At 49.9% G+C, this 24,833-nt stretch overlaps 8 protein-coding genes across 8 annotated transcripts; 5 read left to right on the top strand and 3 right to left on the bottom strand.

The window, feature by feature from the left end:
* Nucleotides 1-519: 519 nt before the first annotated feature.
* On the top strand, nt 520-4,142 carry MGYG_06963 (CAMK/CAMKL/KIN4 protein kinase; the record flags this gene model as incomplete). The annotated part of the gene is made up of 3 exons (XM_003170922.1): nt 520-2,341; nt 2,404-2,844; nt 2,938-4,142. 3 exons carry the CDS (start codon nt 520-522, stop codon nt 4,140-4,142), a joined length of 3,468 nt encoding a protein of 1,155 aa, XP_003170970.1.
* A 1,832-nt stretch (nt 4,143-5,974) lies between these two features.
* Nucleotides 5,975-6,389, bottom strand: MGYG_06962 (kinase domain-containing protein; the record flags this gene model as incomplete). Its single annotated transcript, XM_003170921.1, has 2 exons — nt 5,975-6,154; nt 6,357-6,389. The coding sequence occupies 2 exons, from the start codon at nt 6,387-6,389 to the stop codon at nt 5,975-5,977; spliced, it is 213 nt and encodes a 70-aa protein (XP_003170969.1).
* A 3,815-nt stretch (nt 6,390-10,204) lies between these two features.
* MGYG_06960 (hypothetical protein) lies at nt 10,205-10,582 on the bottom strand (the record flags this gene model as incomplete). Its single annotated transcript, XM_003170920.1, has 2 exons — nt 10,205-10,313; nt 10,368-10,582. 2 exons carry the CDS (start codon nt 10,580-10,582, stop codon nt 10,205-10,207), a joined length of 324 nt encoding a protein of 107 aa, XP_003170968.1.
* Nucleotides 10,583-14,202: 3,620 nt separating this feature from the next.
* Nucleotides 14,203-14,790, top strand: MGYG_06959 (hypothetical protein; the record flags this gene model as incomplete). Its single annotated transcript, XM_003170919.1, has 2 exons — nt 14,203-14,385; nt 14,440-14,790. The coding sequence occupies 2 exons, from the start codon at nt 14,203-14,205 to the stop codon at nt 14,788-14,790; spliced, it is 534 nt and encodes a 177-aa protein (XP_003170967.1).
* Nucleotides 14,791-16,346: 1,556 nt separating this feature from the next.
* Nucleotides 16,347-16,811, top strand: MGYG_06958 (hypothetical protein; the record flags this gene model as incomplete). The annotated part of the gene is made up of 2 exons (XM_003170918.1): nt 16,347-16,550; nt 16,752-16,811. 2 exons carry the CDS (start codon nt 16,347-16,349, stop codon nt 16,809-16,811), a joined length of 264 nt encoding a protein of 87 aa, XP_003170966.1.
* A 1,133-nt stretch (nt 16,812-17,944) lies between these two features.
* MGYG_06957 (mitochondrial inheritance component mdm12) lies at nt 17,945-19,144 on the top strand (the record flags this gene model as incomplete). The annotated part of the gene is made up of 1 exon (XM_003170917.1): nt 17,945-19,144. One exon carries the CDS (start codon nt 17,945-17,947, stop codon nt 19,142-19,144), a length of 1,200 nt encoding a protein of 399 aa, XP_003170965.1.
* Nucleotides 19,145-19,508: 364 nt separating this feature from the next.
* On the bottom strand, nt 19,509-20,346 carry MGYG_06956 (receptor-associated protein; the record flags this gene model as incomplete). The annotated part of the gene is made up of 4 exons (XM_003170916.1): nt 19,509-19,887; nt 19,989-20,086; nt 20,140-20,274; nt 20,326-20,346. The coding sequence occupies 4 exons, from the start codon at nt 20,344-20,346 to the stop codon at nt 19,509-19,511; spliced, it is 633 nt and encodes a 210-aa protein (XP_003170964.1).
* A 2,013-nt stretch (nt 20,347-22,359) lies between these two features.
* Nucleotides 22,360-24,804, top strand: MGYG_06954 (hypothetical protein; the record flags this gene model as incomplete). Its single annotated transcript, XM_003170915.1, has 3 exons — nt 22,360-23,117; nt 23,216-24,428; nt 24,493-24,804. The coding sequence occupies 3 exons, from the start codon at nt 22,360-22,362 to the stop codon at nt 24,802-24,804; spliced, it is 2,283 nt and encodes a 760-aa protein (XP_003170963.1).
* Nucleotides 24,805-24,833: the final 29 nt, after the last annotated feature.

Here is a 24,833-nt window from a genome sequence, read left to right as displayed (position 1 = left end):
TTTTTGCGACGTGATAGCACTCGAATTGACGCGCTCCGGGTAGTAGAGAGCCGCAGACTTCAGTTAGACACTGGTCCTGAGAATCATCTTTCTGTGAGTGTCTCTCTCTTTTTATATATATCCCTATCTTCCCCGGCTGTCCTGCTACTGCATTGTGTGCTGTTGCTGTGTTGCTGCTTTGCTGCTTAGCGCGTTGCAGTGAGGTTGTGCACCAAAAGAGGAACAACATCCTTGATATCTTCACCTTCACCAACTTCACCACATCCTCCAGCTTCACCCACTCTGCACTACTGGCTTTGTTGCTTACCTAGACAAGACGCGTTGGTCCGGCCAATTCTTTATGACTTTGAGTGTTAACAAGACCTTCTAGAGCTTTTCTTGCGTTTTAGATACAGCGACATCATCATCCTTCCTACGCGCGCAGGAGCTCACTGCCTACGCCGCTGCAGCATTGCTACCAGCTCGACTCGACAGCCTCTATAAACTCCCTCTCAAGCAGCCTCTTCCCAAGGGAAAGGCATGTCTTCTTCACTGCAGGCCAGCCCGCAGTTGAGTCCTCCGCAGCTTGGAAGCCAGTACATGCATCCCCCCGCGTCGAACGGCCAGCAGTATCACTCGTCTGGATCCCCTCTGTCACCAGTACAATACCCCCATGGAGGAGACGGCGCGGGCTACAATGAAAACACTCCAGGCTCGCAGCGTCTGCATCCATCTGCTGCTTCGCCGGGGATGAGTGGCAGTCAGGATTACGCATCACCAGTCACTCCACCAGGCAAGGCTGCCTCCGCCAGCCCGCGAGCCCGGTCAGGAACCGCTGATAATAGTAATACCTATGGAAACCCTCCCGTTCCTCCACCACGCTCCTCGTCCAACAACAAGGCCCAGGCCCATATCAGTCCGCAGGAAGCCTCTTCCAGACAGGGAAAGCGTCGAGAGAACGGCCGGAACCGTGGTGACAGCCAGCAGAGAGCCAAGGATGATATGAGCCCTCCCAGCAACAAGCCCCGCCGTAAGACTCCCCATTCGCCAGAGGGCCCCCAGAGAGCCGCGAGCACACGAGAGCCGAGAGACTACTCTTCAGTCGGCGCCCTCGAGAGTCGATCTGAAGCTGCCATGGGCCCCAGCTCTATTCCAACTGGGCCTGTGCATGAACCAAGTGTCGTGCTCGATCGTATGATCGTGACGAACCCTGACATTGATATTGCGCGGGCACAGCAGCGCCAGGAGAATGTACATATTGATGCCAGACATGCCGCTGCCGCCGGATACCCAGATGAAGGAGACCCGCAAGAAGATGAGGATGAAGGAGCAAACATCCCCAAGAGCAGACATGATACCTCCAGCGGGAAACGAAAGGAAACCTCCTTTGGTGACTATATCCTCGGCCAGACCCTCGGAGAAGGTGAATTCGGCAAAGTGCGACTTGGCTGGAAACGAGATGGCAGCGTACAAGTTGCCATCAAGCTGATCCGCCGCGAGACCCTGGGCACCAATCCTGGCCGTCTGCCCAAGATCAACCGCGAGATATCTGTCCTGAAGAAACTCTCTCACCCAAACATTGTCCGCATCCATGAAATTGTCCACACGGACCGGCACATTGGCATCATCCTCGAGTACGCCTCGGGTGGTGAGCTCTTTGACTATATTCTTAACCACCGTTACCTAAAGGACAACGCCGCTCGCCGCCTGTTTGCACAGCTAGTCTCTGGAGTAGGCTACTTGCACAAAATGGGCATCGTCCATCGTGATTTGAAACTAGAGAATTTGCTTTTAGACCGTAACCGCAATATTATCATTACCGATTTTGGGTTTGCGAATACCTTTAACCCCAGTGACGAACTTAGCGAGGAGATTGAATACAATCTCACCAACCGAGACTTTGTCAAGCAGATGCGCCTTGACCGCACTGATGCTAACGGACTGAGACGCGGAGATCTCATGCAAACCAGCTGTGGCAGTCCCTGTTACGCTGCGCCCGAGCTTGTCGTCAGTGACTCGCTCTACACCGGACGAAAGGTTGATGTCTGGAGCTGCGGTGTCATTCTATATGCTATGCTCGCCGGATATCTCCCCTTTGATGACGACCCAGCAAACCCAGATGGAGATAATATCAATCTGTTATACAAGTACATTGTGACAACTCCTCTCACATTCCCTGAATATGTCACTCCCCACGCCCGTGACCTTTTACGTCGCATCTTGGTGCCGGACCCTCGAAAGCGTGCCGATCTCTTCGAAGTTGCCCGTCACAGCTGGCTCGCTGAATATGCCTCTGTTGTCTCTCACATAACAAGCAATACTACGGATGTAGCTGACATTGCAAACACAACCGTTCCTTCAGGTATGCTTATTTCTCAATTGTCCCCTTCCACCATTGGTTTGGTCGCTAACTGCTTGATGTAGAAGAAGAAAAGCGAGACACGCCACTTCTCGAGCGTAGTGCATCTGTTCGAGAGCCGCCAAAGCCTCATCACGTCCAGAACAACACTACTGTTCTCGGTGGGCTTACCCAGCAGCCGGGGCAGGTGTCACAGACGCCAGAAGAAAAACCCAAGCGGACCCGAGATGCTAAACGTAGAACCGTTCAGGTTGAATACGTTGCTCCTCAATCCTCAACTACCAGAGGTGGTTCCACCCCCGACCAGCAAATCTCGCCCGGTCAACCATCGTCCGCTGCTCCAGTTCAAGCTCCGACTGCAGCTCCTGCAGTCGCTCGTACATCCGCCGCGTCAACTGGCGCCATCAGAGGCGAGCCTCAGCTTGACAAGCCGCTTCCTAAGCCCGTTATTGATCGTAACCGTGAAAGAATGGGCTATACCAACAATTATGCGGACCGCAATCAAGGTATGACGAGGCCAAAATCAAGAGACGTTGCACGGTCTGTATCAGAATTAACTGGTGCTTTCTCTGGGACTCAAGGTTCCCAAATCCCTACAGGAAGACCCCAGACCGGAGGCTCCATGGCTTCAGCTGGCCGAATGGAGTCCCGGATGCCCTCCCGAGGGTCTTACAGTCAACCTGTTGCACCCGCCGTTGCCGCTACCAACGTACAAGGGAAGCTGGCACAGCCAAAGAACGGCAAGGCATACAACATCTCAGGCCCCATACCAGCATCGCATGGCCAGATTTCCGCTTCCGTGGGCCATCCAACTACCGTTTCTGGTGCTCCAACTGGACCGGCTCAGCAACCACCAAAGAGCCACAAACGATCGAGCACTGTCACCAGCATTAGTGAGAAACTCTTTGGAAGACCAGCCTCCTCAATTTTTGGTGGTAAATCTTCTACCCCCGGTTCACCTCGTCTGAAACAAGGAGGAAAGCGTTATCCTCCTACCAGCATGAAGGACCCTTACGCGTCGATGGACGAGCCACGCGTATCCGTTGACTCTAGGCGCTCAATCTCCCATGCATTTAGGAGACAGAGTGATGCCCATAATGTTGCTCGTCCTCGCCGATTTTCCCTTCTCCCCTCATTTTCAAAGTTTTCCTCAAACAAGGAGCAACAGGGCGCTGAAGAGCCTAGTCCCGCTAACGTTGATGACTTCCTTTACTCCCAACAAGCCGAACAACAACCACAGCAGCCCCAGCGAGAGCGGCGCCTATCCACTGCCCCGGCAGCTGTACCTGCTGATACGCACGCAGCAATCAACGATCAAGAGAGCGACATGTATAAAGACCGAGTTTCCGTGTCTAGAGACCATCAAATTGATGCCATGAACTTGTCTGCTCAGATTGATCGTCAGTTCGCTAATTTGCACAGCAGCCGGGAAGGTCAGATCAACAATGCCTTCGACCCTACTTATCCGCAAACCCATAATTGTGATGATCAAATGTTCGGCATTGCAAGCTCATCTCAGCCACTCGAACAGCAAGGATACCACGATGCTCAATCTCAAGGTTTCGATCAAGACCACCAACCACCGCAGCAGTACGATCATCAGTTTGAGAACGGCTCTCGCCCATCAATGCAAGCCGGCCGAGCGCCGCGAAGCAACGTTCTCCAGAAAGGTCACCGCAAGTTCGCTGATGCTTATGAATTCGAGCAGACTCCTTCACATACCTCTGGAAGCTCGGGGGCCGCGAGAAAGGTGATGGATTTCTTCAGACGACGTGGTAAAGCCAGAGCCGGCGAAGAACGGTAGCCAACATGCTGATATTTCTACCAACATGAAAATTGCCAAAACCACAAAAACAAACTCAATACCTAGTCAATAAGATTGAACAAATAGCCGGCAACATCAAACTCAGATCCAACAAGAACAGCGTCACGAGATACCCATTCCTATCTCATTTTATTCTCAGAATTGTATGCAATACTGCAAGCGCGCACGGCTTTTATTGACATCTTTTTAATCTCACTTAAGCTTTTGATACCCCTTTGTATCCTTTGTTCTATCTGCAATTGGCCATTTTATCCTTCACCGTCTGCGTTCAAAGCACCAATTGCCTATCCGACCCGTCACAAAGGGGACGATAGTTTCGACATTTTTATCTCATCGAAACCCACACTTCCATATATTGGAGTTGGAACCAGCCCGTCGACTATATGATTTTTAATATCGAAGGGTCAATTTAAAGAGGATAGAAAAAAAGGAGGGTTGATCGAAGAATCAGAAGTACGAGGACTGTTGAGTTTGAGCAGTACAGTCCGACTGAAGGGTGGAGTTGGAAGAGTAAAGAGATCAGTGATATCTCTTTATTCTTATCCCTTTTCTTTTGTTTTTCTTTTCATTTTTCTTTTCATCTTATTTTCTTCCCCCAGTGTTCCATTTTGTTCATTGATTGGTCATTGTACAACAGATGGGATTTTTTCGTGTTTCCCCTTTTTTTCCTTTGCAATTGTCTCTGTTGGGGTTTGGGTTTCATCTACATTTGTTTCTGCTTTTTTTTCCTATTCAATATGTCTGTGTCTTTTATCTGCCACCATCATCATCGAGCTCCTCTTACCCCCTTTGTCAGATCTCGCATGTTATTCCCCCGCCCCCCTAGCCTCTCATATAATACCCATTAGCCCCTGAACTTTGCACCTACATATTCCCGCCTTCCTGCCCCTTGATCATTTCGCGATTTCATACGAATATCCTTTGCCTTTCTCATACCAAAACAATATGGAAGCAAACAAAAGAAGGAACAAGATAGGGCTGTACACGAAACCGAGACCATGGAGGAGGAAGAAAAGAACAAGTGAGAACAGAGGAGTCTTTTTATGTCTCATAATTTCCTTTTACCTTGTCTATTTGTTTAATTTTAATGCTTTGTTTCCCCCCAGGCAGCCTGCCTCTTCATCTTCGTTTCTTGTTGTCTATAAATCCATAGTTGCGTTTTAGTACTTAGTTAGGCCTCCCTTTTTTCCCACTCTTCTTCTTTACCCCGTCAGCTAGCTGGATCAGAATCCGCTTGCTTTTATTCTTTTCGTCATTTTACATACCCGTCAGCCAGCCTACCTTTCCGCATGCATACCTATCTGTTCATCTACTTCTTCACTATTGCCGGTTGTTGTCAAAGCAAGCCTTGAGTTGGCAAATGATTTAGCCCTTGAAAATTTTAATATTAATGAGGCATGCATTGTCACCCTGTCCATCGTTCTATCATATGCCAATTGCTTAGATACCATCTTTTTCTACTGTCCTTTCCGTAGAGGATAAAGGCCTTCTTTTGAGGAGAAAACATGCCCTAGCGGATGTTCATATCTCTAACCTATAAGGAATATATAGTATTCATCCTTATATAGGTACCTTAGTTACTCCTTTAAGTAAAGGCCCATCATTGATCTTCTTCTTATCCCTTGTTAAAATAAGGTCTCGGCCTAGTACAGACCGCATATTTATAATAGTATGAATCAGAGGTAAAGAGGTATATTTGGTAAGGGGGAAAGGGGGCAGTGCTTTGGTTGCATTTTATCACATTATATACACATATAAATAAGAGTAAGATGGAAAGCTTTGCTGCTGGATCCATGCATTTTTTTTGACAATCAGTTTTGCAAAAGGTAACTGGTGGTTATCCGAACAATTAGACGCCATAGCAAACGCCTGACCCATTTCCATATATTATACCCATGGCCACCACCGTCATGGAAGATCTCGCTAAGAGTGCGCCATCTCGGCGGAGTCCGATCATCTGTCTCTTTTAATGTCTCACTAATACCTGTTTTCTATAACTTAGGATTAGCGATGAGTTTGGCGTCTCGGTTATGCCATTTTGTACTTATATGAGCAATTCAGTACCCCCGGTGCAGGCAGTTTCTAGCAAGGAAGAGCTGCCTAAGACCAGCTTTCAATTGATCCTCTGTGAACCCATCGCCAGGATTATGGGCAGAGAATGCTTCTAAAGCTCTCCCGAATCGGCCTCTATACCAGGCTGCGGTGGTCACCTCCGGCCCGAGGCATAGAATAAACATCTGGAGCAGACAGACTAAAGAGCGTAGGTAACCTAAATTTGACCAACAGCCTCTAACTGTCCGCTTGTATAGTTACATCAAACTCATCTCTCCATGTCCTTCTACGAGTATATATTCTGGGAGGTACATGTCGATGGACTTGGTTCTCTATTTGCCTCCCTTTTCTAGGTTTGGATGGTGATACAACCCCAACTTCAAGTTTTGAGTCAGCCAGACCGTTGAGGACCAGAACCCAAGCTTGCCAACGGCCTGGTACCTCGAGCCAAAGATGACCCCAATGTTGACGGGATAATACTCTCCGGCCTTGAAGCCGCCGAACTACTGCTCGCCGAGTAGTTTGTTGTCACTGACTATGGGGTATCTACTGTATCTCATGGCTGCCGGGAAAGATACCGGATAGGGGCCGCGTCGTAAGGCACTCCGTAACCACAAAAGAAATGCCATATAGTTACGAGAAGGAGGAGTAGTATGACGCAGCCGGTTGGTCCAAGTATAAGCCGGTCGGTCTACTATGTCACTGTGCATTTAACAACTCCGTATACAGAGTATTCCATCCAGAATGCCCGAGTTCCTCCAAGGACTAGCTAACCAGCTAACTACTACCTTGTTACTCCATAGTTAGCCCCAGCCCCCTTTTAACTCCAAGCACTAGTTGATACTACGCCCGCATCCACAACTGCCCAGCATCTAGAGCAGATCTAATAACCACATTCAAGCAGACACCCTTTTAATATAAAGACTAAGCAGACTGCTTCTGCAGGTGTTCCATGACGGAGCAAGAATCTCCGTCACTACTAGTTAATGTAAGCGCTATCCAAGCGATCGAGTTGGCATCTGAAGGAAAAGAAAAGACGGCCAAAAAAGCAAAAAAAAAAAGCAAAGACAAAGAGCTTTCTTTCTTTTCGGAGCAGGAGGACCGGACCGGCCCATCACATGAGAGGGAAGAACTGGACGGGACTGGGGAGACGAGGAAGAGCGTTTGTTCCTGGGTCAACATGTGAGCGCAGGGAGTTGATCAGGCCGGGGCCCCATGAAGTCGACACATAGAACAAGGGATAGATAGAGAGCTATGAGGTGGTGTATGGATAGAGTAGGATGGAGTAAGATAGAGTGCACAGAGGGGACGAAATATGCTTTGTGTGTAGGACAAGATAAGATACATGTATGCTATGCTATGCAAGCTCGTCTTGGGTGTGTGATAGCTCAGGGGCAAATGGCGGTACCAAAAGTAGCCACGATGGAGCGTCCGATATCCTCATCCTCCGCCCGGAAATGCTTCTTAACGACGCCTGCCTGATTATTCCAGGGATATCCGGGCCTCTCCTGTGCCATATGTGTTTGTGTGATTGTTGGCTAGGACAGACAAACAGAGGCAGATGGGCAGGGGGAAAAAGAAACGAGAATAGGACCAGAACCGTTTCTTTTTCTCGGGCCTCTCGTCCTATGGAGGGGCGGATGAGGTACGAGATAAAGCGATTCCCCGGATGCTGGAGTCCAGTAATGAGGCGGTAGAAGAAAGAAGAATTAATAAAGTTGATACTAAGACAAGTTCTAATTCATGTTTAATGACAGAATAGCATATAAGCATTGTGTTTCCTAGCTATGGGCAACACAAAAGAGCCCAGGGAAGAAGAAAGCAGTGAGAAAAAAAGAAAAGCGAGATATAATAATGCATGTGTTTGGTAGAAAGTGAAGAACCAGCAGTAGTCGCTTTTTTTTGTTTCCCCCAAGAGCTAAATATCACATTGGCGCCGGGGTTCGCCTCGGCAGTTCACGAGCTTGTTGAAACCCGTAGTTGTGGGGGAGGACGGTGGTTTGGTGTACGGAGTAGTAAGGAGTAATAGTAGATAGATGTCGTTCAATCATTATTTGTGAAGCCGGCGCGGGACAAGCGGAAGTAATCCATGATTAACTTCCCTCTCGAATTCCACTCCCTGCCTCAGCCAGGCTGTGCTAACATAAGAGACCAATTTCAAAAGAAGAAAAACACTAAAGCGCTCTCGGAGTTGACTGGTTCAAGGGCCGAGTCTGAGGAAAGTGAAGCCCTTTGCGCCGATGACGGGGATGAAGGGGTTGCTGTCGGAGCGCTTGGTCTTTCCGGGAGCTTCAACATCGGTGGCCTGGGTGTCAACATCGACTGGGGCGTCGGAGGCAGCTGGCTTGGATGAGGCCATGTTGAGCTGAGCGGTAGTGTGAGATTGAGGGGCAAGGACGAGGAAAGTGCCGTTGGGAGTGTTGGTGAACATTTTGATCGTTTGTAGGGAGTGGTGGTGTTTTTGGGAATGGCCTTGTAGGTATCTTGCTTAGAGATAGTCGTTCTTCGGTTTTTTGGTTGGCTTGAAAGTTTGGTTTGTTCTTGAGAAAGGTTCCTTGGGGAAGGGGGAGAAGGCCCTTTTTATAACTTTGGCAAGCAGCGAAGGCAATGGCGTGAGTGTGAGTGATAGGCACGTATGTGTAGTAAGTGGCTTTCAAGTCCGGGGAATCGGCGTATAGGATAGTACTCCGTATTAGGCAGAATAGTCAAACGAAGCCACAAGTGAGCGTATGGGGAGAGGATCCGAGATGGACAGCAGCGGGGAAAGAAGCCGCCTTATATACCACAAACAGGTCTCCATAAATTAGTTGTATCATTCTCTCTCTCACTGTCTCTTACACTCTCTCGCTTTCCTTTTTTTTTTTTTTTTTCTGGTTTCTCGTCACAAACCCTGTCTAGGCGAGACGGAGAAAAAAGAGCAAACCATCAGCAGGTATGCCGAGTCCACGCCCAACTCAACCACAACCCCACAATTTAATGTACCTTTAGGTCCATTTGTGCCCCGTTGGCCCTGCGGGAGGAGAATGGCCGAAGTTTGCCAAAAACCCACGATGATGCCACAATGACACCATCTGGTGCAGCTTGCCCTGCTAATTTGTTGAATTGCCTTGACCTGGATCCTCAGGATCGCAGGTCGAGAGTTTGCCAAGAAGCCCAAGAGCCCTGGACTGTGTTCTCTCAAACATTTCTATCTATATTTTGATGTTGTGTACCTTTTTCATGTTTTCTGCTGCTCAGGTGAGAGGAGAAAAAAAGTGCTAGCAAGGGTGAGCGAGCAGAAGGAGGTGGGAAAACAAAAATTTCCATCAGGTACCCTGCTATAACCTTGATGAGCCATCTCAGCTAGTTCTGAAAAAAACAGAGCAGTGCGGGAAACATAGCCTGAGGGATTGGAATTGCCCCCTTTCTTTATGGCTGCTATCTATGAGCGGCTCGTGGGCTGATAAAAGATGACTAGTTACCTATCTTCCTTTGACGAAGTTGGGCAAAACGCTCGGCAGCTTCCAACACACTTAGGGTCATCTTCGATACGCGCCAACCTTGGCATCAACACTGGTTGGCGAGACTGAGGGGCAGCAATATAGAATCCCTCATCCCGGTGTGCTGCCCTCCTGCGGACAAGTACCGACTGGAGCTGTGGGCATGGCCGTGGAGTCGCAGGAGAACCTCAAGAGATCGCACAGGTGCGGGAGGACAGTCGCGTATCCACAGAAGACAGCAGATCATGTCAACCGCTTAAGGCATATCGTTTTCCTCTTTATCTTCTTCACCGTCGCCGTCGTCTTCGTCTATCAAAATCAAGAGATGAAGTTGACGTTTTCCTCTTCTGTCTTTTGCGCGACACGATAAAAAAAAGAGAACTAGTCACATGATTTAATGTCACGTGATTTATAACGTCCGAGCTTCTTTTGTGTTATTCTTCGTTGTTCTTTAACTTGAACTTCATCTCGTTGTGTCTGCGGCCGACCAGGAGGGATAAGTCGTCAGTTTTACGCAGTAGGTGAAGGGGTACGGCCCGCTGTGCTACGGTGACGGCCCCTCGACCCTTCAGCCTGCATCCCGGAGCCCATCCCGTTCCGGCTGCACCTGGTTGGCTCGCTGCGTGGTGTCTTTGGCGCGCGGTTAGAGACAGAAAGTCAGATATCCACTAACAGACAGCGAGCTGTTCCCCCTTCGCCCTTCCAACAACAATTCCATAGACCCTTTCCCCGGTTCCTTTCCTCGACTCTTGACCTCATTGGTCTGGGACAACACCCGAGGAGACATTTCTGGCCCCAAAATGGCTGCTGTTTTTCTTCTTTCTCAACCTCGATGCCTTCTCCGGTTCGTTCTCTCACCCACCCCCCGGCCGTCAAGTGCTGGGCCATATACCAGAGACTACGACAAAGAAGGCAAAAACTACTCTTTCAGACCCGCTGAAAGGGGCCGTTTTTCCCCTCTATAATGTATGGGGTCTTCGCTATACCTGGATAATGGGGCGAAAGTCACTTCTATCTTCTCAAGCTGGGTCTACTCTCTGGTCAATGACATCCAAACACGACGCGGGCTCTCTCCATCTGCTATCAGCTGATGATCGACTATCATATCGTAAAGAGCCGAGCCAAGTTGTTGCCTTTGTTGCCAGTGTTGCCATGTTGTCCTTGTTGTCTCCCAACCCCAAATGTCTAGGTACCATCCTGCAGGCAGACACGGTTATCTAACCAATAAGTTATCCATCTTGATTCGTTCGTTCTTCGCCGATGGAAGGGTACCAGAGCTAGATTGAGCTTTTGAACAATGACAAGCTCGCTTTTTACCCTGCAGATGTATGCTGCTTGACTAGCTATGGGTAGCTCTTCGTGATTGAAGAAAAAAGGGGCCCTTTCCCGTCCCCGACCATTTCCCCATCCGAGCCTCTTGCATGCAACATTTATCATTTATCTCCTACCTGGCTTTGTAATTCATACCAATTCATGATTAACACCGGATCCCTGAAGAAGTTAATTTCGTGGCGCAGCGTTCAAGTTCAATCTATGGCAATCATTAGATGCTCATCGTTTGTCTAAGCCTGTTCCCGCCAGTTGTCCTCTTCCGATCCTTCCCTGGACCCCTTGTTGTATCTGGAGCCTCTTGCTACCAGCAGGCCGGTGGGGTCTACAAGTCTACTCCCTTCCGAGTTCGCTTAGCAGGTACTTCCCTAGCTTTTCAGGAAGTAGTGTTAAACGAATGACGTCTCACATATGTCCATCTATGGCGCAACCGGAACAGTTATTAGAGTTATAATAACCTGCCGCAACATACTAACCCCCACGAGGCCCAGGCCTGCGGCCATCCGTTGGTGACCTGCTTGATTCTTCAAAAACAACCAACAAAGTAACCAGAGTCCTCAAGGGATGGGTTGCATGTTGCTCACCTCGCCTCTTGTATTCTTTTTTCCCCTCCCCCCTTTCAATTCAAGAGGAAGTAGTGAAAAGAAAAAGGAAAACTTCACCGCAAGGTTGCAGAGGCATCTTTTCCGTTGCTGCATAGGCCCACCTGATGCCATACCGCAGGGACCTGTACGGTGAATGTTTCGGAGACTGCGCACTTGGACACTGCAGGTTCTAATTTGAAGGAAAAGGTAGATGGGCAAATCAGCATCTTGTCCGTGACGAGACCAACATTTATTACTGCATTTAGTTCTATTTCACATCGGATATACAATGTGACTAGACAGGAATACCCATAACTTCTTTCATACAATATTAGCCGTTGGAAAAGGCCTGTCCACGACCCTTGATCCGGTTGTATGCTCCGCCTTCATTAAGAGTCAACGACTGCGGTTGGATTTTCCTTCTTAGGTGGTCCTGGGGGGTTGTTTTGTGAAAAAGAAAAGCTTCCCGGTAGTTGGCGGCACCCTTACATACGCTTCAGGGTGCGGCCCCTCTGGAGATCTACCGTTCTCGAATGTCACAAGTACCCGTACTTGACATGGCCACCGGCCCTTTTAAGGTTGTGTGGGGTTGTTCAAGGGTCCAGTTGATCATACACACCCAATACCTGCCTCATATAACCTGGTTGATATAGTTGCGGCATGCACTGACGCCACTATTCCAGGTCAACCGCATCATATACTCCTCTTGTGATTTTTCTTCCCTTGCATCATTTCGTGGCTCCGTGTCCAACACACACAGACTTAGAGCTATTTTTTTTCTCATCCAACTCCTTTGGTGCTAGGTAAGTGTTGGATTTGAAATTCCTTTCTACCTTTCACCCCCTCACACCCCTACCTTGGTGTTGTGTATACTCTTACAACACTAGCTGCTGCTGTTTGCGAAGGTGCATCTTCGACTTCGCCCTTTCATGGTTTCAGTCACGGCATCAAGTGGGTCTAGACAGATGCCCCAAATTAGCTGTGCCTGCATACCACGCTCTGTGCTCGACGTGCACGGGTAGCGAGGATCGTCTATAAAAACCCTCAGGTAGACCCGCAAATCTGAGTTCTTTTACATCGACATCAGGTCTCAAGCCAATCTCACTACTATCAAACTCAATCGTCTCTATATATACGAGTGACAGCCCTTTTCCAAAATTCAAATACATCACCCTACAACCAGTCTACTGCTCTACCTTGTCAACCGTTAAACTGCAACATCGCCCCGTGTACGACATAGAACCCAAGAGTTCACCACCACACCACAACCGTCCGCAATTCGGGATCTATTAGAACTTCAACCACAAACCTTCCGACATTAACATCTCGCAATCATGCCTTGTGTTCAGTACTGGGAAGTGTTCGACTGCGGATGCCGATTCCCCGTACTTGCAGTTATCCACGCCGCAGGCTGCTCTAAGTCAGGGAATTGTGAAGTAAAGCCAGTTCCACGGCCAAGGACGGGCTACAAGTGCAAGGCCCACGGTGGATAGACAAGCAGTCAAGGTAGTGAGTGGCCGTCAACGTCAGCCATATCATCAATTTTATTGAACTCAAAACTAAGGCGTCGTTTAGGCAAACGGTCTAAAAAGGCGTGTGCAGCGTGGTGGACGCTCGCTAGGAAGGTTTATAGACGGACCCATGGATGCCTGTGCCGCGCTCATCTTAACTCACATTTAATCCTTTTGCGGCTCAGATTGAGTATATGTTACAAGGACTATTTTCGGGAACAACTTTATTTCGGCGCGATTGTTTCCTCGTTTATGTCTTTCATTTTCTACTTAGATGGATCTTTCTTGTTGACTAGGGGATCCCGTTCTCCTTTTCTTTTTTGTCCTCTCTCTCTCTGTCCCTGCGATGTTGTTATTTGATTCCTTCTTTTTTTGCTGTTTTTGCTTTTTCTTAACAATTTTTTTTTTCCATTTCCCTGCCTGCTGCCCCCATAAGCATAACTGCCTATTAAACGAACTAAACACATTATATTATCTAATTGGTATCCATTCTGGCTATTCAGGCATCCACCCTTGTTTTTTGCTACATCACGGGTCGGGGAATTGAACGAGGTCTTTTCATCAATATGCCTGTGTTTTCTTTTCTTTTCCAAGAAAAAAGCGCTTTTGTTAGGCTTCCTTTGTAAAACATAACTCCGAATGGAGAAGGATGCTTGCGTTAATTCAGTAATATATCACGCTTACAGTCGCTTATTCTAGAACGGCTAGATACAACTAACGGGGAATCTCTTGCAGCCCTCCGTAAATCGCTATCGTGGATGATTTGTGTGCATAGGATGAAGTAGAGAGACTGCGTACGGAGTACTGCGCCATCACCGGCCGGATGGGATGTGGATACGTGAGACATACCGAAGCTGCAGGATATATCATACGGAGTACATATCGTCTGAAGAAACGTAGCTCGACTTATGGAGTAACTGCTACGCCAGCGGGCGCCGTTTGAGGCCGTTTGCCTAGTCCTCTGGACACCTGCCCCTGACACGGCTGAATATCTTTTTTGTTATATGGCATGCATACGGTTGAAACGGCGGGATGGCCAGGCAAGAGCCTTTTTTTTCCCAATTGCCCTTTTGCATCCCTTGTAATGGTGGAGCTGGCGAGACCCCAGGTGCCAACCACAGCGTCTTCTCCGCCGGCTTCAATCGTACTCTGTTCCTTAGGGCGGCTTGGGGCCTGCAACTACTGGATGTTTACGCCTTACGGCTCCACACCTCAGGCAGACGCCTCCAGACAGCTCTATCTGAAAACAGCAAATCGATACAAAAAGGTAAAAAAGAACCTGGCTCCATGGCTACTTCTCCTTTTTTTTTTTGCACTTGAGATTCCGCTGAGATACAGCAACTTTTCTTCGAGTGAGGCTGGTTTTGCGGCTAAGCTGGAGCGTGAGCCGCAAACTCAAGATGGCCCTTGGAAGATCCTGGTCTTTCGAGCTCGATTGGTTGGGCGGTTGATCTGCGCCCAGTTTAGAATAACGGCGTCTGGAAAGAAGATGGATGAAGAATGCCAGAGAAGCCTAGAGGAGCCTAGGGGTCATGCGAGTCAGCGCAAGAAGCGAGGATACGCCGCTGCAGAGGTGGACGACATCGATGTTTCGCCAGCCGATTGGTGCGGACGGCACAATACTAAGACGCTGACGGGTCGCTTTGTCAACCGGCCTGTGGTGGCCGTATAGGGCAGGATTAACTAAATAGTTCACTGCTAAAGGCACTTTTGAAGAGTCCCCTTAACTATGCAGCGCTCATGCGAGTTCGTAATACATGCACAGTTATGCATCCGTGCCTACATGACGATTCTATCACGAGATATGCACGGCGAGTACTCGGTCTTCCATCCCTGCTTGGTGTATCTCCTGACTAGGCAGCGCTGCTCTGCCATATCAGCAGAACAGACATAACATCTATCGGTTTAATGTTGTTGCCTTGAGGCGACGTTTTTATATTTGCGGCCTCCGCCTGAGCAGCCATTAACACGTGATTTACGTGTAAGTTTCGGCGATAAAGAGTTATCTCCCGTGGAAGGAGCATTCTTAGCTGCAGTTGTGTCTGTCAGTTGTGTCTGTCAGCTGGCGATGGACAGGCTACCATGGCGATACCGATGGTATATGAAGTTATGAACCAAGCTTAAGACAGTTGATTACTTAAGCATGGAGAAAGAGACTCACCAAGTGAGTATACTCCGAACTTGAGAACCAGGTTATTCCAAGGGCCTCCAGCGGTTAGCGAGTTTGAAGGACACATTGCATAAACATCTGAAAAGAAGGCTTCCAGAAGTAACGAGCTGGAAACCGTTCATGCATGTTCAGTTCATACATGGATTCGAGTATTCGAGTAGCAAACCCGGTTGTATGAAGCGACTAGAATCGTCATCTTGGTTCCCATGCAATCTTCTCCCGCGAGATTCATGAGAGAATGGTAAAATCCGGGATACTCATGGATACGCACAGGGCCTCAATGTAGGGCAGGGTCACTTGAGACGGATGCATAGACTGAAGCTGGTATCATGGGGTCACCGCATTCTAGAGAGGTAGTCTTCAACTCGCGCAAGGAGATAGAGAAAAAAAAAATGGAAGGAAGAAGGGGATCAGGCCGAGGTACCAGATACCAGCAGCGCAATGGACTTTACTCTGGCTGCAAAACGTGGATCAGCTTCCGCATTCCGAGGCTGACTCGGAAATCGTAACCAACGCCAGAGGATCGTGCAAGGTTAGGGGTTGAAAACCGTTGTTGTGGTCTTCCACGTAGTTTACGTGGGCCTTGTTCTGCAGGTTATCTCCAGGGTAAGAAATAGCCGTGCGGCGTATCAATGGCTAGTTATCACTCAGGTGAGACCCGCCTATTTTCCCTACCGTTAGTGCGGCGTATTTTCTTTCATGTCGCCCCGGGTACAGTTGCAAAGGGGCTGATAGTTTTAGTGTAAGGGCCGGTCAGCGCAAAGTCACAAGCTATAGAAATGAGGCTATAGAGCGATCCCTGGAACGAATCCAACTGCGATGGGATCCTGTTCGCTCCGTGGGTCGGAAATAAATGGCATGGATGCATTATCACCAACATAAGTAACACGTCATGTGACTCGAGATGCAGCTGGATCTTCCTGGGCGGACCAGTAGGATAATTAGTTGTGAAGGTGCACCTAGACGAACAAGTAGAAGCTGGTCTGTATGCGTCATCTATACTGCAACGAATATGGTTTGTAGTTTGTTGGCGTGAACGCACCGCCACTGCTCGCTCGATGTCAATATGCAGGGTGACAGGTGCAGAAGTAACACCGCGGAGCCTTGGAATGCGGCAAGATAAGAAACAAGGGAAGCAGAAGGCCCAACATGTACGGAGTACGGATCTCCATGAGAAGACCAGTGCCTATTTGCGATGGATGAACAAATCGGTCCCGATGGCCGGAGTTGTCCGCTGTTTTGATTATGTATTCAAGTGTGGTGTACGCCTATCCATCCCCGGGGAGGTCACGCAGGTTTTCCCATGTCCACGCCGCCGCGGTGTTTCGTGGAAGACTCTCCCCGGTCCGACGCTCGTTCTCTTTCAACTCCCAGCGAGATAGGCTAGGCAAATGAGCGGGCAAAGGGGTCCCTTCGTTACCCCAACCCCACGCTAACAACTTGAAAAAAGATCACCGCGTTAGTCTGTGCATATTCTAAGCTTCATCCCAGGGTATGACCCCTTCTGCATGCAGATGTGGTAATGTGACTGACTAGCAAGGAAAGTGTTGGTGTGTCCACGTATTGTGCCACATGTCTCATCATCGGGATGGTTGTATAGCGGGTTAAGCCCATGCATTAAACAACACACAGCTCTGGAGTGGATCTAGACAAAAACAAATCTAGAGCTTCCACTTTGGGCGTTGTATGGCTCTGTCATCGCTCAAATCTAGATACACAGAGACTGATACATTCCTTATCCTTCCGGAATATGTATATGTGGCATCCAACCGGATACTCCGTAGTAGTTGTGACATAAGGCTGATCGGGCAGCCATCAGCAGCCATCATTACTTCATAGCCCTGTCATGCAGGGAACAAGGAGCTTACCAGGCCAGCTGCACATGGCCTGTAAGTCCGAGCAACGAGGGTTCCAGGTATGGAGATTGGATTCACGCATGGGTGGTCCAATGGAAAGGTTCAACCAGGATCAGCTCTTAGATGGCAGGAAGCCCAAGAGTAGCATATCAGCCAGGTAGGGTGAGATGGACTCATAAACCCCTGGGCGCGGTCGTGGTTGTGCCGTTGAAAGTATCGTAATCTACGTGATGTACTCCGTACACTTTACTTCCGTGCTGTCGTCGATACCTCGATCGATCGTGGCAAGGGGGCTATGCATGGGGCTGGCCATTATTTGCACAGCAATACCAAACATTCTCGGGCTTTGGTTGTTGGAACCGTAGAGAACGAAGGATTTGGAAGGGTCCAGGTGGCTTTTGAAAGGGTATATCCTTGGGAGGAACAGATAACCACTGCCGTGCAAGGCGTCAACTAGTATGCTGGTCTGGGCCAGCTGCGATAACTAGTTCGTTAACTATCTTAACGCGATATATGCCTGGGGTAGTTGGCAGGTCATCCTGGCCGTGACATCTCCGCTCCCTCTTGATTCGCAACCCTCAGTTCTTCTCTCCCTGTTGTCCGCTTCTTAGTCTCCTTCGTCTTCGTCTTGTGTTTCTCGTGGAAGGGAGCCTTCCAAGGTCAGAGCCTTGGAAAAATTCATATCACGTGATGCGATTAAAACCTTCTGGTGACGTCTCAGCTTTTTGATATCAACAAGCAAACCCAAGAACGCCGAAGAAATGCTGTTGATCAGCTATCAGGGTTGAATTCCACATGTAATGTCCATAGATATCAACTGGGAGGCCGCCACCTCTGGTCCCGATGGCGAAGAACTCGCTGAACGAATCCGGTGTTTCATCCACGACAAATTTCAGCAGATAGCGCTTCCGCGATTCATCCGCTCAGTGGAAGTGAACTCATTTGATTTCGGGACAGTTTCGCCGGAGCTGCAGGTCAGGGATATATGTGATCCATTTAACGATTTTTACGAAGAAGATGAGGACGGTGGGGAGTTGTCGGACAGCTCCGATGGTGACGAACCTGTTCCATCGAGTCTGAGTTTAAGCCAGTCGACGCTGAAGGGCGATGCGGGCAGTCCTAGCAGCAGCAATGAGGGTGGCAGTGGGATTTCAAATGGCCGTTTGGGGTATTTCCAGAGACTGCACGGATCCAGGGAATATTCCGGAGAGTTTCCACAGCCATTGATGTCGCCTATCAATTTGGGGGAGTCGTTTAATCCGTATCTCTTCCCTCGAGCGGGAACTCCTGGTATACCTGGAGGGACGTCTCATATCGGGTATTATAATATGCCACGTGGAGGACTTTCTGGAACCCAGACACCCCTGGCGTCTGTTGCATCTGTGGCAAGGGGCGGTCCGTTATCGCTGGCGGAGGGCTGGCCACCTCCTGCTCGGCAAAGGGAGCGTGCTCGTAGCTCGGATACGGATGTGGACTCGCCTCAGTCTCGATCACGGCCGTCTACGTCGAGTACGCGGCAACTTACACCCATTGAAGGTGGTACGCCTCGGGACCCAGCAGAGATACCAGAATCAGAGTCAATTATCACGGGTCATCTGGATAGTGCGCTTCCTACACGGCGCATAAGAGAGCGGAAGCCAGACGATTTCCAGGTTCTTTGTCGGCTGCAGTATTCTGGCAACATGAGGCTATCGATAACTGCTCAGATATTGCTGGACTACCCTATGCCTAGCTTCGTAGGTTTGCCGCTGAAGCTTAACATTACTGGATTTACGTTCGACGGGGTCGCTGTTGTAGCGTACATCCGGAGGAGGATACATGTTTGCTTTCTTTCGCCCGAGGATGCAGATACCTTGCTCGGGGCAGACGATAAGATGTCTGCTGCTGAGGACTATCACGACCACCATGGCCACCATAGCCACCACTCTGGGAATGCAAATACAGCTGGCTCACGGCGTTCTAATGAAAGTCTACTACGTGAGATACGGGTGGAAAAGTGAAATTGGGCGCAAAGAGAGCGGGAAGCAGGTGTTGAAGAACGTCGGCAAAGTAGAGAAGTTTGTTCTTGAGCAGGTTCGTCGGATCTTTGAAGAGGAGTTTGTGTATCCTAGTTTCTGGACATTCCTTGTTTAGGAGCATACTTGACGGAAGAAACTATGTAACATGCTGGCGTAGATAAACGAGATATGATAAAAGTGATAACTCTGGCCCTAAGGCCATTTTAAGTGTGGTTGTGTAGAGCAATTCAAGCTTTCGGGTATTTTTGTAGCAAGAGATTCGCTGCAAATGCGGGCATCATCAGAGGTAGTGGTGGGGGTGGTGGCAGGTCGAAGGTCGAGGGGAATACTCCGTAGAATAGCCTCTTCATCGGTCCTTCTTGGGGGTGTTGTCCTTGTTCTGAGCAGAGACCTCGTCTCCGAGCTTGTTGTACTCTCTGGACAAGCCCTCGCTCTGCTTCTTCAAAGCCTCGATATCGTTCTCACGAGCCTTGAGCTCCTTCTTGAGTCTTCCTATCTCTCCAATGTCACCAGCAGCAGCCAACTTGGCGGAGTCCTTGCCACCGGCCCTCTTGTCGCCCTCGTACATCTTAACCTTGTCCTCGAGGCGGAGGATGTCAAGGATCATGGTATACGTGCGGTTCAGGATGAGGGAGAGGAAGAGAGTGAAGCCGCAGAGGTACATGTTGCGTTGAGAGTAGAACTTGCGGGCCTGGACTTCCATTCGCTCAGTTCCAATGGCATGTCTATGGCTTGGCAAACGATGCGAATGAGCGTGATAATTAGTTGTGGTGTTCTTGACAGCTATCATATAAAGGTTGTGTATGGCGGGGTTACTGTAACATACCCGGAGTTGGCAGCGTCGAAACCAGTCAGTTCGATCTGGACACGATAAACACGGTTGACACTATCGATAAACAAGATAAGGATGAAGATAAACGTTATCTATGGCGCTGGTTAGATTTTGAATAATTGCTTGCTCCAGCGTGGAGACGTACCTTCATGCCATACTGTAGCTTGGCGACGATGGGACTCTCTGATATGAAGGTGAAGAGTTTCCGCTTTACGGTAAAGGGCAGAGGGACTATCAGGCCGACGAAGATGGCCATCTCCGTCACCAGGAGGACAAACACCTATGCAATTGTTAGCAGAGTCGGTCATCCTGCAGCGGCGAGCGCACGTACGAGGGTGAAGTAGAGTGTCATGATTGCGTCTGCCTGGCCTGGCGATGGCGGGCAGCGGGTAAAATGCAGTCGAGGAGTCGGCTTGAAAAGGCGGAAATATCAAATGAAGCTGTAGATTGAGGTCTGCTGAATCTCTGTCTCTTTTCTGTCCTCTTTCTGTCTCTCTTTCTCCTTGGTCTTCGGTTTTCCTCGTCTTCGTCGTTTTTATATCTTCGTCTTCAATTCAAAAGTTGGCAAATTCCAAAAAAGAAACAAAAACAAACGAACGTCATATCATGTGACATAACGTCATGTGATCGAGGGAAGAACAAAAATCCGAAGCCCTAAAATGTTCCAGAAAGGGACGCAAGCCCTAACTCTTGGTCCAGAAAGGGCGAAGTCGACGACCGCCGATGAATTTTACCAGAAGACGCAGCAAAAAAGAAGATGAAGAAGAAGACGAAGAAGGCGAAGAAGACGACAAAGGAGAAGAAGAAGACAAGAAGTAGAACGCCCAGAAGGGAGAGCAGAGACGGATGCAGCGGGGAGATGGATGGCGTTGCCGTGGTGCCCGTCGCCACTACGGAGTATACTTACTCATTGGTTCAGGGGATGACGTACCAAGGATGGCCGCTGCATGCATCATTGCATATATAGGTAGGGGAGCGTACTTATAAACGAACGACTTCCCGAGGCATTTTTACATGGGAATACTCGAGGTTGATAGGTTCAAAACGAAGGGAGTTCCGGGCCTGGCGAAAGATGAGGGATAGGGTATGACAAAGATGGAGTCTTGGACGGTTTGGGGTGCCGGATCCATGGAACCAGATCTGAGGTTGCTCGCCGGTCTCCGTCCAAGGCAAATGCGATCGGTACGAAGGGCGTTTGGCCTTCTTATGGTCAAGCCCAGGCGAGCGTCGAGCTCGCGGCATCGTGGCATCGTACTCATGTCGCATGGCAACCTAGAGAGACAGGGGTTGGAAAGGAGGTTCGGAAGAAGATGAAACGGCCGTTTGACATAGAATCGCATGGCATATACATAGTTAGCTTGTTCCTGGCCGTGGATAGCCTGCTCAGCTCCTTATGTAGGTATACGGAGTAGTTAATTAGACACTCGTCATTGTCAAAGGTCGAGTCAAAGATGCGGCATCGACTTGCTTCTGCATGCCTGTAACTAGCTGTGAACGGATGGATGGGCGTATGTCTGCCTGTAACTATGCCTGTATGTATGTAGGCAGCCTGCAGTGTGCTCTTCCTCCCCGGCCAGGGCGGAACCGTGGATGTTGATTGTGTCGATGACTGACAAACGGGAGCCTGCATCGGCCAGTCAGGCCAGTCAGGCCAGCCAGCCTGCAGGTATGTAGCTATCCTCGTCGTCCTCTTCGCCATCCCGTCCTCCCCCCGTCTCGTCTCGTCTCGTTTCCTGTTTGTTGCCTGCCTCTTGTTGATAGTGCTCGAGCGATCTGGCGGACTATCAGATTCATATATGCAGGCCGGGATATGATATATCAACAGCGTCCGCTCGCCCTGCTCAGTCTCCATCTCCATCTCGTCTTGCCCTCCTTCTATTCGCCCTTCATCGCTAGTTTGGAGTTAGTTTCGTGTTAAATAAGTAATAAGAAGCCGGCGGATAAACCATTTCTGGGCTCCACCGAGAGACTTACTTCAACGTCCGTCTTGTTCTTCCTCCTCGTCGTCTCTTGTCTCTCGCTCTCGCTCTCGCTTTCTGTCTGCTCAGAAAAAGACACCCGTCCTCGTCTGCTCCGTCTGCTCCGTCTGTTTCGTCTCGACCACTGCTTCGTGTCTCTGCTCTGTCACGGCGCTGTCGGCTGTCACCCTCGCTGTCTCTGCTGTGGCCGCATCGTCGCCCGTTGGTGACTCCAGGAGCCGCCCTCGACTTTGACATCAACACCAACAACGCCCGCCGCTGCAACGTCAAAACCGCCCATCACCACCAGCAACGACAGCAACGACAACAACAACATCAACAGCAACAACCATCTACTGCTACACCATCTTCCTCTACTTCTACGGCTGCCAGCGTGAGCGTTCTTGATGCTCGACTCGTCCGAGACTCCGCCTCCTCTTCACTTCTCACCGCCGTCCAGCGAGCAAGATCGCACCTCGACCCGCGAGTCCACCCCGATAGGCACTCCCCTGGGCTTCGTCTCCAGCAACCCTCGCCGGCCTGAGCTGCTGCATAACCACCATCTGGGGAACCGCAAGGCGTCTGCTTCGTCTCCCTTCTCTCCTTCGGCTGCTCACATCCCCGTGTTCGACGACGAGGACGAGGACGACTCCATATTCCCGCTGTTCCCGTCTTCGCCGCCAGACCAGCATCACCATCACCGCAACAGCAGCAGCACCAGCGGCCACCAGCAGCAGCAGCAGCATCAATATCAGCATCAAAACCGCAGCCAGCACGGCCAGCGTTGCCATCATCGCTACAACAGCAGCCAGCATAGCGTCACCATGGATGGCCGCGCCATGCCCATCGACCTGTCCTCGAGACAGACGTCCAAGTCGCCACCAGGACAGCAGGCCTCCAATCTTACCTCGGCCCTCCAGAAGGCTGCTACCGGCGCTGCTGACATGTCCTCGAACTGGAACGGAGTCGCCTCCAATAACTTCATGTCCAACGCGGCGCGCAAGGAGTCCTTCAGCGCAACAATGGCCCAGTACTCCAACGGGAGCAAGCCTATCACCATGGTGGGCTCAAACCGAGACAAGCCCCGGCGTGAGAGTCTTGCTGGTAGTCTTGTCGGCGGCATGAGCTGGGGAGGTGTCTCCGTAGGCAGCTGGATCAGAGACGAGTGCGTATCTCCCTCCCTTATATATACACTTATTTGTACCTTTTTCGTCTCCTCTATATATTACCGTGTTTTATTGGTTACTAACCCTGTTGCTATAGTATAATTATGACGGGAACATCTCCGTTCACACTACAGTCGCCGTCGTATCACTCTTCATCGTATTTGCCGAAGCTGGAAGCTAACTTCATGCGCGACTTCTCATGCTGTGGCATCACTCTGCCGTCACTACACGATCTACTTCAGCATTATGAAGAAGCTCACGCCCAAAGATCCCCACAACCGCCACAACGGTCTGCGCAGTCAAATCAGACCACTTCATCAGATAACAGGGCTGGCATAGGCTCCTCTCCACACCCGTCACAGCAGCACCAGCAGCAACCGAGTATGGCCACCGCTCCAGGCCGAGCTGCTTCTTCTCAGCCAGGAACTCCTCGACCGCACCATAGACTACCGCAGCAACCACAGCAGCCCATGATGCAGACTACCACCGGGTTTGGCCAACCACAATCTAACGATATACCAGATATCGACAGCGTAGACGATATGGACATGGAGATGGATGACCCGCTCAGTGATAGTGGCTTCCAGCAGCAAACTCACCAGCAGTCCCTCACCCAGGCCCGCTTTGCTCAGGAAAATGGCGGAAGCCGGGTAACACCACTAAATATGGGCATGTTACAAGGCCAGCAGCGGTTCCGAAGCTCAGCACCCGGCACCCCAGTTTCATCCGCGAGACCTCTCCACAACAACCCAACCGTCTCATCTGTTAACACTCCCACTCTCATGCCGCTTCCTGTTCAGCAACAACAGCAGCAACAGCAGCACCAACAGCAACAACAACAACAGCAAGTGCCAAACCCCCAATATATAAGTACACCAGAACCGTCTGCTCCTGGAACGCCTGCCGAGCTTGATGATTCTATAGTCGGCGGATTCGGTGACATGAACATGCAAGGTACCGCTACCCCTGTAGGCACAGGTCCGGGTCAGCAACAGTTTGGCACTTTTGGAAGCAATGGGATGCTTGACTTGTGTATCGATGAGCCTGCCAAGAGGCTATTTAGGCCAAACACCGGTTTTGGTAACGGAAAGCCTGTACAACAGCAAGCTCCTCCTTTCAGACTGGGTAACTCGCACTACGGGGCAAATAGTGAGATTGCTCAACATATCAGGGAACAACAGAAGCTCGCTGGCGTTCCAGACGTCACCCTTGCGATGAAGCCTGATGATGAACCAAAGCCATTCAGATGTCCAGTAATAGGATGCGAAAAGGCATATAAGAACCAGAACGGCCTCAAATACCACAAAGCAGTAAGTTGTGTTCTGTTTTTTTACCACTATTCTTTCTGTATGTTAGCTAACGTTCCACCACCAGCACGGCCATAACAACCAACAACTCCATGACAATGCAGACGGTACATTCTCCATTGTCGACCCAGAAACATGTGCCCCTTACCCCGGCACGCTAGGCATGGAGAAAGAAAAGCCTTACCGCTGCGAAGTCTGCGGAAAGCGATACAAGAACCTCAACGGCCTAAAATACCACCGCGCACACTCTCCGCCATGTAACCCAGAATTCTCCTTCGCTGCAGCAGGCCGCGCCTTCAACACAGCTGGCGGCGTCATGCATGGAGATAACATCAATATCGCCGGAGCCGGACTAACGGGTATCGGAGAGTTAGAGTAAGAATCATTCTAATTCTCGTCGTTAAAAGG

This window comes from Nannizzia gypsea, genomic scaffold, assembly GCF_000150975.2.
Source record: "Nannizzia gypsea CBS 118893 supercont1.6 genomic scaffold, whole genome shotgun sequence".
Classification (NCBI taxonomy): Eukaryota; Fungi; Ascomycota; class Eurotiomycetes; order Onygenales; family Arthrodermataceae; genus Nannizzia; species Nannizzia gypsea.
Note: the sequence above shows the minus strand (reverse complement) of the source record. Positions and strands in the feature narration are given on the sequence as shown.